Source organism: Micromesistius poutassou, assembly GCF_964030765.1.
Source record: "Micromesistius poutassou genome assembly, chromosome: 16".
NCBI lineage: Eukaryota > Metazoa > Chordata > Actinopteri > Gadiformes > Gadidae > Micromesistius > Micromesistius poutassou.
The window spans coordinates 10,293,086-10,309,882 of record NC_140286.1 but is presented as its reverse complement, the minus strand read 5'-3'; the positions used below and the strand labels follow the sequence as shown (position 1 = coordinate 10,309,882).

At 44.9% G+C, this 16,797-nt stretch overlaps 1 protein-coding gene across 1 annotated transcript in view; it reads left to right on the top strand.

Moving 5' to 3' along the window:
• LOC311360493 (dual specificity calcium/calmodulin-dependent 3',5'-cyclic nucleotide phosphodiesterase 1A-like) overlaps nucleotides 1-16,797 on the top strand; it is a gene marked incomplete at its 5' end in the record, with an annotated part of 69,295 nt that overhangs the window by 35,512 nt on the left and 16,986 nt on the right. Inside the window, 3 exon segments of the mRNA XM_084480570.1 lie at nucleotides 14,760-14,873; nucleotides 16,001-16,091; nucleotides 16,093-16,184. Coding sequence (XP_084336696.1) covers nucleotides 14,760-14,873; nucleotides 16,001-16,091; nucleotides 16,093-16,184 — 297 coding nt within the window.

Here is a 16,797-nt window from a genome sequence, read left to right as displayed (position 1 = left end):
CGTTAGAGGACAACCCTCACTCCGGTGGACAGGCGGGGCACGGGACCAAACAGGAATGTTGGATTGCACCTAAAATCGGTGGAAATCAAGCAGTCAATTGTTTTCTCTGTGTGAAAGGCGGCCCGTGAGCGGCTGGATGATGGCAAAGAAAAGTTGCGGACGACAGCCAGGTTTGAGAGTGTGGGCCAAAAAACGAGGGCAATGGTGTTGGGACAAAAAGGTTTTATTTACTCCAAAACCAAGGTCCAAAAATAAATAAACAAAAATAAATCCATTAGTTACAAAAATAAAGCACTGTTCCAAAAAAGAAACAACTGTTGCATCAATCAGCAGCAATCAGCATAGCATAGCAATAGCCTAACAAAATATACCATGTGCTCTCGTACTGGCCTCTTATCAAGCCAGCTCCTTCCCCCCAGCCACAAAATGAGACCCCCTTAAATAAGCCAATCAGTCCCAGGTGGACTGATTGGGCCATACCAATAACAAGGGGAACTTCCCTGGCCAATGCTGGGTTAACCTTCTGCCCCCTAGTGCTCCGGAAGTCCAAATACCACATTAAATATGATGTGAGGGGAGAGACAGTGAGAAGGGATTTTCACCTTCTCACACTCCGCCACGGCCAGTCGACAGCGATAGGAGAGCATTTTGGAGGGTTTTGGGGACGATATTGATGTCCTCATGTCCTCCATGTCATGAAGATTGTCAACTTGATGCTCGCCGAGTTGGCAGAGATGCGTGAAATGGAAGCCGGTCGAAGGAGTTGTGTTTACCACACTTCCCTTCGTCTTGGTTTCCCGTTCAGCTCCACAAACATGGAGGTTTCTACAGAATGGGCGCCTGGATGGAGTCTATTTCTGGTCACGGACAGACAGTGATGGATACCAATTCATTAAGAACAAACTCCCTGAGGGAAGTCATTCATTTTGAAGTTTTTTAATCTTTTTTTTTATAAAGAAATAATCAAACTATTAGTCTGTCTTACTCTTCAATCGCTTTTGGGGATTGATGTTTGCTTTTAATGATCACAAATCAATATCCATTTACTTTAAAAAGCAAGGGCACATTCATTTGATGTGTCAAAAGTTGTCTTGCTGGTTATATAAGCCTAAAATACAAGGTTATTTATGTGTGTGTGTGTGTGTCTGTCTGTTTTTGTGTGTGTGTGTGTGTGTGTGTGTGTGTGTGTGTGTGTGTGTGTGTGTGTGTGTGTGTGTGTGTGTGTGTTCGTGCGTGCGTGCGTGTTGTGTGTGTGTGTGGTTGAGTTCAGTGGACCACCCTGTCCTCTATCTAAGGGTTGAAGGACAATGTTGACCTCACTTGCCATGGTGCACCACTCTGCACAATTCCATTGATCATCACACCACTTCAGTGTCTGTGGTGTGTGTGTGGGTGGGTGTGTGTGTGTGTAAGAGAGAGAGAGACATCTAAACAGATGCCGATCTCCCTTTATATGCCATCTCTCTGTCTTTCTCTCACAGTTATCATGATAGTGAATCCTAGTATAATGTACATAACAGGTATATGGCAATGGCAGGTTGAGTACAACCTTGCATATGCTGTAATGTATGATAGACACTGTAATAACAGTTTTTTTGTACATGGTTGTGAGCTGCATGTGCCCACACTTAAAGCTGCCGTCCTCATGATTGGAGATAATAGAAGGCCAGTCTAGATATGGCTGTCAGGACATGGGGAATATTACCGTAATAACCTCTAATAGACTCTGAGCTTTGACCACAAGACAGTATAACGCCATTATGTTCCATCTCAGTCTGAAACCTAATCTCATTTCATGTCTTTCTGTCTTCTCATGTCTTTCTGTCTTTTACTGCATATTCGTGCTTCCCTGTGTGTGTGTGTGTGTGTGTGTGTGTGGGAGTCACCTTCTCGCCTAACACCTACCCCCGTAGTAAACTACATTAGGGATCCTCATATTAAACCTCTCTTGCCCTTCACCTCCAGCTGGGGTGAGAGTCCACTCTGACAAGCTCTATCGCTAAGATACAAGGGCCACACAACAGATAAACCACTGCTGGCAAATCAAAAACGGGCCATTCGTTGAGTGGATTCCTTCCTTATACATGTATGTAAATTCACATACAATACAATTTCGTGTTTTCGTTATCTCTTCCTGACTTTTATTTGGCTGTGCTAAATCGAGGAGACAAATTCAGTTTTGTTTTTTTTGTACTGGCAACAGCGGGAGCCATCATCCCGCCACATCTTGATTGCCTCCGTGCAGGGGTAAACGTCTATAAATGCTTGGAAATGGGGCTTTTCCGTGCCACTGTGTCACGGTGCAGCGGCTGGAAGAAATCCATTTCAAATCCCTATCCTAGTGCGGAGGTTGGCACAGTAAAAGCCTGCTGATGGCTGCTAGCATGGGGCTAGCTAATCAGTGTTGGAAAGCCTCCTAAAAAACAATATCTCGCTGTGAGGTGAGTGTGTGTCGGGGATACCTAATGGCAGGCCCTGGTTGTGATGCTTCCACGGTAACGTGTGGATGCTTTAGGGGGATTTGCAGTGGGTGTTATGTTTTTTGCTTTTTTCGTTGTTGTGGTTGTTTTTATTTGTCCGGTTTAGTTTTTATGTCGACACCAACAACAAACTGCTATTGTGAGCCTGCTGTGAAAGTAAGGGCTTTGTCGAGTGGCTGTGCCACTCTAGAGGTAGTTAAATATATAGTTGTTATGCTCAATATATCGGATCATATAAAGTAATGCTGGCCCTTAATTGTTAAACCCATTTGTTGTAGCGTGCTTTTCTGGATAATTAAATCCATGGAGCCTGGAATGTCCTGGAACTTTGAGTATTTTCCATGCATTCTTATGCAGTTTTACAGACTGGGCAGTACAGAAACCAGGCATAATCTGCTTTTTAAATGTAGTACTTGTCTTAAAAATACAAATATAACAGCATCTTGCCTTTCTCCATCACCTTCCATCGTCTGGCTGCTGCCCGAACAGCAGGCTAGCAGAGACACATAACACAGCCGCCAAACAGCACTAAGGTTACACCTAACCACTCAGGTCTGCTGGCAGCGGTGCCTAAGGGACCGCCGATGCACTTCTTCACCCCCCCCCCCCCCCCCCCCCCCCAGGCCCTGTTGGTTGAAGGGCACTGGCTGGTGGAGTGGGGTTGTGTGTCTGTGTGTGTGTTGGGGGGGGGGGGGGGGGGGGGCGGGTGGTGATGAGTAGCAGCAGACCTTAAAAAGGATACACTGACTCTGGACAGGAGGCATCAAAGTTACCTCACGCTCCATCCTGGGACTAACGGCAACCACCCTGTCTTGCTCGGTCTCGCTCGTGTAGCTTATTTTCATACTTTAGTTTCTGTCTGTCTGTCTGTCTCTCTCTCATACCTTATTTCTCTCTCTCTCTGTCTGTCTGTCTCCCTCTCGCTCTCTCTTCTCCCTCCCTCTCTCTCTCTCTCTCTCTCTGTCTGTCTCTCTCATACTTTATTTCTCTCTCTTTCTGTCTCATATATTTCTCTCTCTCTCTCTCTGTGTCTCTCTCTCTCATACTTTATTTCTCTCTGTCTCTCTCTCTTTATGTAACTCTCCCTCACTCTCCCTCCCCTCGTTCTCTCTGTCTGTCTCTCATAGTTTTTTCTCTCTCTCTATGTCTGTCTCTCTCTCATACTTTATTTTTCTCTCTCTCTCTCTCTCTGCCTGTCTCTCTCTCATACTGTATTTCTCTCACTCTCTTGTCTGTCTCTCTCTCATACTTTATTTCTCTCTCTCTCTCTACCTGTCTCTCTCTCATACTGTATTTCTCTCTCTCTCTCTCTGCCTGTCTCTCTCTCATACTGTATTTCTCTCACTCTCTTGTCTGTCCCTCTCTAATACTTGATTTATCTCTCTTTCTGTCTGTCCCTCATATATGTTCTCTCTCTCTCTTTCTCTCTCTGCCTGTCTCTCTCTCTATTTATGTAACTCACCCTCGCTCTCCTTCCCCTCGTTCCCCTGTTTATCTTTATCCTATAGACCTGCTCTCATTCTGTAGGATGCATATTTTTAATCCACTGGGGGGGATTATGTATGCAGGATGGGTTTAGGGATTAGAGCACAACACATGGGAGAAATGTCCGAAACGGTTGGGAGCTCACGTTTCACAAGGTGACCAGTTGATGTGGACACAAAAGTGTTTGGGTGAATCTCTAAAGCTTGACGTATATTTAATTTCCAATAGAACAATGCTTTATATGTATTAACTTGATGTACACAGTGTTGAGATGGCTGGTGTTTTAGTGTGTGCTTGAAGCAGCCAGTCCTAGAGGCCATTAAAAATAAATGAATGTCCAAGAAGCAGCATTGATCAACGTTAATCATTATAAATAAATTAATAGGCTTAGGGAGAATTTAAAAGCCATAATATGTTAGTATATGTATAATACGTTAATATGTGTCTCATTGGTGCACATTATTGTTTACATTATTAAGAAATAGACATTAAAAGAAATGTAAATTGAAAGTACTAGGGGGATGGATCATTTAGTATTTGTTCAACAAAACAAATAGTCTTGTCTGCCAGCATACTCAAAATCAATTCACATCAAATAACATTTACAAATCAACTTGGCTACTCCATAATTCATAAATGTGCGCGTTCATAGTTTATAGTTGAGAGTTTTTCTTGACATTGACTTATTTTTTCCCACAGAGCCTCTTTCTTCACTTCAACAGTTAGGCACTCGACTTTAGTCTCGAGTCTTGACTCCGCTGAATAACAACTATTTTCTCCCAAGGAATCTAGCACCGCCATCAGAACGGGCCGGCGTGTTTGAAAACGGATGGGAGACGCTGTTGCGTGGGCGTGTGAAGCGTGCCAGGGCGGTGCGGCGCACCACCGCTTATGCGAATCAAACGCAACCTAAGGGAATAACAACAAGAGTACATCATTCAAATGCTGCCACACATTTGCCCACCCTTTCCCTTTCTGCTGCGGAGACACAACGGCTCGGCACGGTGTGTTGAAGGTAAAATAACGTTAGAGACAGCTTATCTTGTCCGGTTCTTTGGATTAGTCAGTGGGCTGGGAGAAAAGAGAGGGGTTACAGGACTGGCGGTGACTCAGGAGGTAGAGCGGGCTGTCTGCCTGGGATAAGCTTCCTGTTCCCGCGCATGGTTGACCCCTTCATCAGTGGATGAATGTGTGTGTAAAAGGGAGGATGTGAGGGACGACTTGTCCAGCACATTGAGTGCCCACAGGTTATTGTGCTTCATCATTGCAGTCTACTACTTTTTAGTATTTACTCATATTTACTATGCTTTACAACACTCATTGAGTGGCGGGCAGGGCCTCACTTGCTCAAGGGTATAGAACCTTTGTCGACTGGGAGTCAAACGCCATAGCCGCTAGATTGCCCTGCATGCTCTTGTCATTCATGTCTGTTTAGAGAAAAGTGGCCTAGTTATCTTCACACACACCCGCTCGGCTCGTATTCACGTGCCCTGTTGAGGCACAGGGGAAGAATGGATCACTATTTTTCTACTTTAGGGCTTCATTCTTGGGTTCAGTATCTTGCTCCAAGGTCCGGTTGAGTTTGAAGTCGTTGTGGATGTGGGGAGAGTTTGAGTCCTTTGCTACCTTTCTCCTCCCAATATGTTGACATTCACATACTGGGTACAAGTACTTAATGTTTCAAGTGCAAAAGAGCCCATTTACACTATTCCCTTCATGGCGTTTTTCAAAGTGCATAGACTACAAATAGAAGATTTGCTGATGCCCAGGGGCACAAAGCACAGAATAGCGATGGGGAGTGTTGCTGTCAATACAAAATGCTCAACGGGGAAATGTGACCTATACGACTCTATTATGCAAATGTTGGAACACTCCGGTTTTATGGCTGGGCTGACTATAACTTGAGCACATTTCATAAAGAGCTGCATGCTGGCCTCCCCTGTGGTAGTAATGGGCTGCATGCTGAATTGCATTACATTCATATGCAGGGGGTCAGGTGTGACCCGAGCCTGAACCTTCTCCGGTTTGTTTGCTTTGCTAAGTGCCAGCCAACACTAATATATCCCCCCGGGATCTGAACCTACAAGTAGGAAATAATAACAATGACAACAATAAAATAACAATTATAGTTATGAAACTGCATGTCAGCAGACCTCTATAAATAGGCCTGACGGTATCTTATTAATTTGATAGCCCCACAAAGTATTTGAATAAGAATGCACTTTGGGAATTTTGAGTAAAAAATTCATAAAACTAAATACAGACGACGCATGGCTTAAGCAGTAGCCCAGTGAAGCACACTTTTGTGAGGGCAGAGGCTGGGATCTGTACTCTGCTGTGTGATTGGTTTCCTGCGATAGGGGGTGAAGAGGGCTCTATCCATGGCTGTGTGTTTCTGGAAGATTACAGACAACCTTCCAGCAGGACTGGGAGGCTAAGTCCCCAACCAGAGATTGTTTTTCCGAGTCTTTATCCCAGTCCACATCTGCAGGGCCGCAACAACAATGAACCGTACATGCACATAAAAATAAAGCCCTTCTGGAAACCATTCCTGGAATGTTTTGGAATAAGTACCAGTTGATTTTCATGCATTCTTTTCTGTAGATTCTCAGAATTTTTTGCAGACTGGGAATTGGGGCACGTAAACAAATGTCAAGACTTTTCTGTCAATAATCTATTGACCTTGTTGTTTTAAATCTCCTGGGAAGGTCCCCATTCAATTTTCTAATACAGTCATAATATAAGAGAGAGAGAGTGAGTTAGAGAGAGAATGTCACCATCATCATTAACAGTAATAAAGGAGTATTAATTATGCAGAGGCCCAGCACAGTGTAGCTGTATGTAGCTTACACTGCAGCTCATTGGCCTCTCCAGTTGTTTCTCCGGGTCCCCTCGCTGCCCACCGGTGCCCATGGGCAATTAGCAGTGTTGACTTTCACAAGAACGACAGCAGTGAATGCCAGCTCCTTTCTCTGGCCATCTTGCTGCTTGGTGGACAAACGGTCGGCTCTCAGGGAAAGTAGTAGCAGCTCGTAGTAGCCCAGCCCAGTGCGACCATCCTGACCTCAGAAGTTCTGTTTCTCTCTGCGGATCAGTCCGGCCCTGAGCCCTTGTAAAATGAAAGGACCAATCATTGAACAGAAGTGTTCTCTCAGAGGAGAAGATGTTTTTGCTTAACTTCCCACCACATTCGGCAAGAGCGAAGAGAGCGAGTGCATTACTTTGTTATTCAATCAGATTGGCTGGAGCTTTTTGAACAACGTATGGCCGCGCCCGTACGTGGATATCAATGGCTGCCTAACCAAGGGCAGATTGATTAATTGCAAACGCAAAATTAAATATCTGGATTGTCTCTCGAGCCTAGTAAGGAACAACATGCAACGACAATAGAGGCTAAGAACATGCGTCGATGGTCAGTTGCTTTGTTTTCCTGTGAAGTTGGGAAAGTTAAATAATATAACAACTTACAGACTTTCAATGGGAACAGTGTGTGAAATGTGAAACTGAAAGCTGAATGCACAACAGATGTGGTTTTGAGACGCGTCTTTCTCTGCAACAATAACTACATCAGTGGCAATTTCTCTGCAAGGGAAGCTCAGCTTCCCCTAATATTTCAAAAATTAAATGGTAAAATATATACTGTTGTGTTAACATTTCATTAACTAAAAATGTGTTAGAACACATCTCGAAGACGAGTTTGTTCAGAATCAGCTGTTCCTTGCAGGTCAACTGACTCGATTTCCTTCTCATTCATTCCCATAGTGTCCCAATGCATTTGCCAGTTGAAACTCAGCGTCCATCCACTTCAATGGGGCTGCATAGAACAGCTTTTTTTAGTCATAATGCTGCGATTATGTCCCTCCCACGGACGCTCAGCGTCTCTGGGAGTGAATAGAGGAGTGGGCTGTCCTGGACGCTGGGCTTCTGCGTGATGATTGGAGGGTCTGCGAAAGTTGCCGTTTGTTTGACAGCGATTTTGAACTATAAAACGTTGCCGGAGCTCTCTTCAGTCCTCAGTCCCATTGCAGATTTTGCAAGGGAGTTGAAAGACAAATTGCAACCTATTTCTTGATATTTGCTTGGCGAAATTGCTGGACAATTTTCATCGTACATTTCATACACTTATACACACAATTCCTTGCTTCAGTTTAACATAATCCCCACATTTCCTTGTTCAAGTTTAATATCGTTTTGGTAGTTGGCCATCACTTTGATTCAGGGAGCCTGAGGTATGAACTTCAAGTCCTGTATTCAGATCAGGACTTGCAGGGTGACAGGGGAAAGCTGTGTGATTTCTTGGTGTTCCTTAAAGACATGGAGTTGGAGTTGGACAGTGCAATGCCTCAGCTTTACAAACTATTCTCATTGCAGGTGTAGAAAGGAGCTTCTCCTGTTTAAAGTGGCTCAAGTCCTACACCCGTGACAAAATGGGCAGTTTAAGGCCGTTCAAGCAGCCTAGCTCTGCTGGCCATTGAGAGGACACTGGTCAAGTCACTGGAAAAGACAGGTAGTTGGTATGGCAGAGCATTTCCTTGAAAAGGAACAGAGAGGATAATTTACATATACATAAATTGACAATTTATATGATGTAGGCCGAAAATGAGCTTCCCCTCTTTGAAAGATGAGCAGCCGCCACTGAACTACATCGAGATGTTTGAGGTATGAGGGATCTTTTGGAGGGGATTCTTGCATACTTGCATTCTTGTCAATACTGAAAACGTATTGAACTCTAGCACAGTATCAAGACTATAGTTATAAGAAGGTGTTTTCATTCATGTTCAGTCATGTTCAAATCCAAAACCTTCTCTCTTTTGCCCTGACTGTATCACACTTTGCTCATTAAGTCTGTGGTGTCCTAATCTTATCCTCTATAAAAGTGTGCCATATGACAGATAATTCAGAAGCGGTTGTAAAATCTAGGCTTTGGAATTACGACCCTGGGAGTTCCAGAATTTATGGTGTTTTGTTTTATGCAGAGCTCGGTAATGAACTCACTGTTAAGCGGACCTATAAAAGCCCATATGGGAGATGAATTAATCTGGTTTTTTAAACTATGAATTTGCTCTTGGTCGATAAACCACTGTATCTCTGTAATGCAGCCCTTTACCCAATGGGATCACCGTCATTGATTCTGCTGAAGTCAGTTTATTTATATTCAGCTTGACAGTCAATCAACAGGGCTGGGCTGATATCTGAAAGCCTTGTTAAACGCCTATAGAAGAGATTTTTTTTTTTAATTATGGTTAACCCACATCGTTTTACTACATGGGGAAAGCACGTCTAATCCTTTCTGTGCGCATACACCTTGAGGTGTCACCAAAGCATTCTAATTACAATTTGGCTGATAGGCTTAGTCAGGAGCTTTCACTAATTGATTACAATTTGCAAGCAGTTGTCTTGTATATATATATTTGATGATTTGATGCTGTTTTGAAGACTTGTTGGCTAGTGCATCAGCACTGTTCCCTAGGAGCAAGATTGACCTTGCGGAAATAATGATCTCCCATGGTTCAAGCGATGCTGTGCTCTCCTTTTACTTCTAAAACCCCACGTTTGCGTATATATCAGCACCCTCCTCATAAAGAACAGCTGATCCTTGGGAAGAGTTGGCTTCAGGTCGGGATGCAGTTTGCAAACAGCACTGTTGAAAACAGAGGCGCAAAGCTGTTGTCTGCGGCCCAGCCCAGGTACCTGCTGAGCACAGACCTCCCTCCGCCTGTATGCGGGTGTTGGGCAGCAGGGGTTCCACGGTGGAGCACGGCGTCGGAGGACCAGAGGTCACAGAGGTCGGGATTCTTTTTGTCTATCTGTTTCCCGAAACAAGAGCAGGAACACGCTGAACCCTGAGGGGAGGAGAGGAATCAAGCGGCTGGAATAAGACAGGGGTTATACCTAGTCTCACTCGTAGACCCAGCCGGCACCCGTCCTGCGTTTAGTAGAGCTTTGAGCGAGGATGTCCCGACCAAAGCATTTATAATAAAAGAACATTTCATTGTAGCTACTTTAAAGAGGTACAGATACAGGATGTGCTCAGCGTCTGGCATCAACAGTTGAAAGAGTGTGGTACAGTTTTGCAGATGACAGAAAGAACAGTGAACCTTTCACGTTTGTTTTTTAACGTTAAAAAATGACGGGTTCAGTTCTGGACGGGTTCGTTTGGTGGCGGGCCTATCATCTATCTTACGTGTGAGTTTCATGTTTTACAATCGTTCGTTGAATTTCCAAGCAGAGAAAGCGGCACACAGTTTTGATGTGTGTTTCTCAGTTGAACGTTTCGACACACAAAGGGCTGCGTTCAGCCAATCAGTGATCTTTTATTTAAAGCTGTCTCTACGCCACTTTTTGTCACACTCTGTCACTTGAGCCTCCCATGGGAGAAATGCTTTGTTCAATGTCAGCTGAAGCACACAAGCTACCAAACACTGTCGGGGGAAGTGCTCCATTCTACAAACCTTAGGAGAAGCCTGCGTTGGTTGTCTTGTGTCATTGTGTGTCTGACGTTGTGAATCAAAAAAAAAAAAAATAAATAAAATGGTTTGAAAAACAAGTGTTACGTCAAAGCTTTTAGTTGACACATTTGCAATGCAGCCTGGGTGAGCTGGTGTCGTTCTCAAGGACACAGCGGGTGTCAGGGCAGTATTTGACACTCATTGACTCTTTAACCTTTCCCAGCCTGTTTACTCACCAGCCCAGCATGCTCGACAAATGAACTATCTCATAAATCGTGTTAAACTTAATATACAGATTTTGTCTGGTTTTGTCTCATTGTAGCCCTGTGTTCTAGCATCGGCTGGCGTGCTGGTGGACTGGCTCAAGAGATGGATGGATGAACGCAAAGTCAATGGTTATTATCCAAACTTAAAAAAGATACGACCAAAATCATTGAGTTGAATAATAACCGAGCATTCTCTCCCTCCCCACGACCTCGGCACATCATTCAGAGCTCACGTCGGCTGCGATCGATAACAAAACCACTCAGATATGGAGGGGCGGCAGCGAATAGCAACTGGCTTGACATCTTGCTTTCCCCCTGATGCATTCCCTTAAATGCATCTTTACTTTGAGAAAACATTCAATCGACTTCTCCCTATACAGTCGCAAATCAAGAGTCCCAGCTGCCTGGCTGCTCTGCATGGCATGGGGGCTTACCTGAGTCAAGGTAGCGGTAGTGGGCCATTTTCCCATTATCAGCACCGACCTGCGCCGCGTTGCCCAGGAGCTCGCTAATCTCCCCGGGCGATAACATTGACCCCGGGTCGTTGATTGTACGTCATGTGAGGGCCAGATGCCTTTGGAACAGAGGCGCCAGGGAAACATGTATGCATGCAGGCACCGCTGGCATGCCTTTGCAGCAGCCAAATGCTTATTAGAAACAGCGTTTATCTGATTGGAGTGTGATGGGAGACAATGCATTTGTAGTCATGGCTGGATTCAGGTTGCTTATGGATGTTGTGTTATCCATCCTGTTGCCATGTCAACCCCTCCGGACAAGACCTGGCAAGATGTCCGTCCAGCAAGTGTGACTGTGTCTATTTTTATATCAGCTGTGTCTCTATGTCCTATGTCTGTGTCTCTATGGAGCAGGACATTGAGTTCAGCGTGCGTGCATGTCTTTTAAACACAGATGTGGACTGAGAGGTATAGCTTGTGAGAGGTAGCGGTTTGGTCATGGAGATTTGTCACAACAACACGTTTTCCCGGCAGGATCAGACGTGTTGGTACCAACACGTCTGATACACTGACGGTAGCACACAGGCCGGAGCCCACTAAAATGGAAGGTGCCCACTGTCTGGATAATGGAGCTGTACGTGTTGAACTGGACGAGGGGGGTCGCCGGGGGAGGGAGGGAGGAGATGGTTGCCATGGTGAGTGATGCTATTGGTCAAATGAAAGGCCACTGCCGTTTGGAAATATATACCTGTGTGTATATATATATATATATATATATATATATATATATTTATATATATATATATATATATTTTTTTTTTAACTCCTCCAGGTCTATTAAAGGTGCAGATTGCACACAACTGAATACAACTAAGATGGCGATTACATTATAAAAAACTGTCTTTTGAAGAGGTTTGCCCGTTCTTGGCTACTAGAAATAAAAAGTTTATATAAAACTCAGCAAACAAAAACAAAACACGGTAAGTAACAAAAGTATCAGTAACAAAACACAATGCTTATTTTCATGGGATTATAAACTAATTAGAAAGTACTTGAATGTGAATGAACATTATATTCCATCTCTGCCAAGTTTGTTATGCTAGATGCCACTAAATCCTGCTAAGGCGGTATAATTGAAAGAGATTGTGTACTCATTTAGATGCTACCTCCCTGTCGCTATGCACCAAACTGAACCAGACCACATGAAATAAACACCACTCAGTCAACAACATATCACTTTGTGTTTCTGGGCCTGTCTGTGCTTGCCTCAGCCACTGAATCTGCTAAATAAGCAGGCACTTTATAACTTGAGTGAACTTTTCCAACAAAACAATTTGGTAACAAGGCATCAGTTGCATGGATATGAATTCATTATGTTTTGAAGAACAATCTGTGGCAGCAAACTCGAAATCTTTCAACAAAACAATTTTGTAACCAGGCATCAGTTGCAAAGATATGAACTCATTATAATTCAGTGCACTGAAATGAAGAGCTTTCAATTTTCTGGACTCTTGCACTTGTCTAGATCTAATGCAGCTGCCTTTGGAAAAAGCAATAAGTCAAATTTTTTGAACATCCATAAAAATATCTCTCAGCTGGCATGAATCCAAAGTCAAGCAAGCCTATCTGATCCTCTTAAAAAGGCATTGGCAGTGATAACATACTAAAACATGTATTTATTTATCAATAGTTCACTGACGGTTGTATATTACACCAAGAGAATAATGTATTGACATCATTAAAAGGTGGATTATACTTCTTTGTTATTTTACCCTTTTTTCTTTCGATTATGGTTGCATTAATATTGCGAGGGGATCTGTCATACGTTGGACAGATTACACCCTGGCTTCATGATAAGGATGTTTCACTTAGTCCGTTGTCCGAATGTCCGTTTGCAAGGGCAGCTGGATATTAACCTCATTTTTCACTTCATGTGGAGATAAAAGCAGGGTCAATGATCTTCTTTGGGCTGACATAAATGTTGACATCTCAAACTAGCATCCATTTTATTTTGCTGTGGAAAGAATCAAGAATGAATAAAAGGGAAATGGTTGTGCTTCATGTAGTGTTTACTAAAATAGTGTTTTAGAATTAGGTGTAATTAAATGTGACTTCAGGAATGCTATGAATGATTACAATTTTGAGAGCAAACCTTGATGCTGAATAATTACAACTGTATTACGTTTCATTTTAACCGGCCATCCAATCTGATTCCATTGTTCGACAAACAAAAGCCGGCTAGATTGACGAAGCGCTTCACAAAGGCACTCAGTGGAGAAAACATTCTCACAGGGCTTTCTTGGATGTCAGTCAAAATGTCATTTTTTTCCACAGAAAGCACCGCATGCATGCGGTGTCGTTACACAATCCCTACAAAAAAAAAAGAAGCAAAACAAGCGGCCAATTAGAGAATCGAAAGTCGCCATTTTGTGGTTGAATTGTGCTCTGATGAGGAGCTTTGTCCTAAGAACTGTTTGTTTGTTGCAGCAGGTTAGCTGGAAAGCTCACTGGCACACAGCTGTTGTTAATCACCATCATTAGTCCGTCCGTCCGTCCGCTATGGCATCACGTGCCTGGCTCATATCGCCTTCTGACGCCACTGCTGGGGGTTATTGTTGTGGTTACTTTTCTTTTGCGTGGTGTTTTTTATTTCATTGTTTTTTTTCTATTCTGCTCAGCCATTTCCTCCACGGACTTATAAGCTTGATTTAACTGCTGCTGTCTTTTATTTGGCACGGCTCAGGAAGTGATTGCAATCCTTGGCAGTGGCCAGAGAACAAGAAGGGAAAGAGACGGAAGGGAGGCCAGTCTGTGGTTTTACCGTCACTGATGTCACCCGTTTAGTGGTGTAATGTTGTAACATTCCACCAAGAGGTTTCATTTATTAATGTCATTAAATAATGCTTTCCGAGCAACATAATGCCTGTCTGCTTCTTTTTATGATCACTCTGTACATTAAGGGCCTATTCGTAGCTGTGTAATGCTCATACCGCTAAGTATGACCGCTAGTGTGACCGCTAGTTAAAAAGCATCGGCAGAGTACCCAACAATGAGAACTGGGTATGGGGTTAGTACTACTACTGTTTGTTTCCTCTGCCTCACCATCTCATTAAAAAATGTAGTTATAATACCTTTAGCAGCAGTAGAAGAAAACAACATTTGTCTTGCATAATGCTTCAGCAATAAGTAAACACTAGTCTAGCCTTAAGAGGAGCCAAAACACTTGTTGTTACTTTGAAGAAAAACACTTGACTTCCAAGGCACTAAATGGTATTTCACGATCACTTGCTATTGACATGCTCATTTTGGTAATCGTTTTTCAGCTCAGCTGGAAACTTTGGCAATATAAATGTGTGGTTTAAAAGTTTCTTGAAGAATAATTGAAAATAATCTGGTTTGATCTGGTGACAAAGATGCCTCTATAACACATTAACATTCAATCCAAGTCAACAAAGAAAACACACAAATGTGACTCACCATATAATTCTGGGAACTGCGCAAACAAATAATCAAAACAAAAAAAGGCCCAAACTCTCCCACCTCAACCCTTTCACTCGCAGGGGAGAAGCTACACCGACGAGGCGGGCAGGAAGTGACCCGTGTGTCTGTTGTGTTTTTCTCCAGGTTAAGATGTCTGGTCAAACAGCTGGAGAGGGGGGAGGCGTCTCTGGTCGACCTAAAGAAGAACCTCGAGTATGCGGCCACCGTGCTCGAATCGGTGTACGTGGAGGAGACCAGGTACGCCAGAGGAGACACACACAGACCAGGACTTCAGCCAATCCCAACCTCAGAACTAGCGACGGTTTCCTTTGCAACTCACTGGGTCTTCAAAAATGCAATTTTGTCTCATGCAGAGAGACGCAGCTGCACGGCGCTGATAACGCCGCGCCGCTTATAGGAGATCTGATACCGCTCAACCAGAGGTCACGTGATGACATCACTGTTTGATTTTTCAGACCGATTTGATTCTGTTCTTTTAATGTAAACCCAGGTTGGACTCTTTTTGCTCTGTGTGCATACGCCAGCACCCCCCCCCCCCCCACCCCCCAGATGTATGATGTATGATCTGGCTCATGGAATTATGTAAGACTGTAATCATCTGCTCGGAGCCAGATTATGATCGGCTCGCAGCGCCATGACAACAGCAAGACAAGGAGGGAACTGTCTGGTGGGTTCTGTGGTGGTGCGTTGTGGTGATTGGCCCCTGCTCGCGAACCGTCAGGGCCCCGGACATGTCCGTACCGCAGTATAGACTGCTGTGATAATAGCGCAGTCGCGTCATTAGAGCTGAGCTGAAGCCACAGCAGTAATGCTTTGAGAGGCTTGTGATGTGTTGAATTGCTGTCGCAAATCCCAGTGATCTTTGAAGCCTGTATTCGTGTCATATATGACAATTAATTTAGGATTGATTTCTTTCTTCATTTCTCTCTTCCATCCTACCTCCCTCTTATTCCCTCCTGTCTCCCTCCCTTCCCCTCACATCCCTCTATCCCTTTCCTTTCATCCTTCCTCCTGTCCCTCCCTCCCTCCCTCCCTCCCTCCCTCCCTCCCTCCCTAACCCCTCCCTCCAACCCCTCCCTTGATCCCTCCCCCCCATCTCCCTCCCTCCCATCTCTCCAACACCTCTCTCCCTCCCCTCCCTCCCTCCCCTCCCCCCTCCATCCCCTCCCTCCCTCCCCTCCCGCCCTCCACACCCTCCCTCGCAACCCCCCTCCCTCCCCTCCCTCTCTCCCTCCCCTCCCTCCCCCCTACAACCCCTCCGTCCCCTCCATACCCTCCCTCCCTCCCATCCATACCCTCCCCGTCCCTCCCTCCCTCTCTCCCCCCCTTCCCTCCCTCCTCTCGCTCCCTCCCCTATCCTCCAGACGCCTGGTGGACACGGAGGACGAGCTCAGCGACATCCAATCGGAGTCGGTGCCGTCGGAGGTGCGTGATTGGCTGGCGTCGACGTTCACAGCGGCAGATGGGCCTGATGCTGCGGCGCACCGAGGAGAAGCCGCGCTTCCGCAGCATCGTGCACGCCGTGCAGGCCGGCATCTTCGTGGAGAGGTGGGGACCGGCTGGTCGTGACCACCCAGCCCAGACCTGGAGGGGGGAGGAGAGGGGGAGGAGGGGGAGGGGAGGGGAGGAGGGGCGGGGCCATGGCACTTGAAATGTCAGCCAGATGAAATGGCTTGTTAAGTGGCGAGCACGGTTGTTGTGTGCGCGGGTGCAGGTGGACACGTACACACACACTCGCACCCGCACACACACACACACACACACACACACACAGTCGAGGTGCGTGGACATTGGAACACACAAATACAGACACACCCAGAATGTGTGGATGTACACACACACACACAGGGGTGTGCGAGCACACACACTTTATTAATTCATACCTTGTGTGGCTTACACCTGGACCGTATTTCCTCTGCCAAACACACAGGATTGTGGCAGCAGAGCCAGTCCAAACACTACTTTCACTTCAACCTTATGAGGTTTTGCTTAAGGGAATATAGAAATAATTGGCCATTTCTACTGTTATCCAATTGCCTTTACTATTCATAATTACACAGCATGCACCATTGTAGCCTTTGCAAGCATGAAGAACCATACACCCAGCGCCATACCTGAAGTTGGAGGGTTTTTTTTATCACAAAACAATGTCAAATGTATT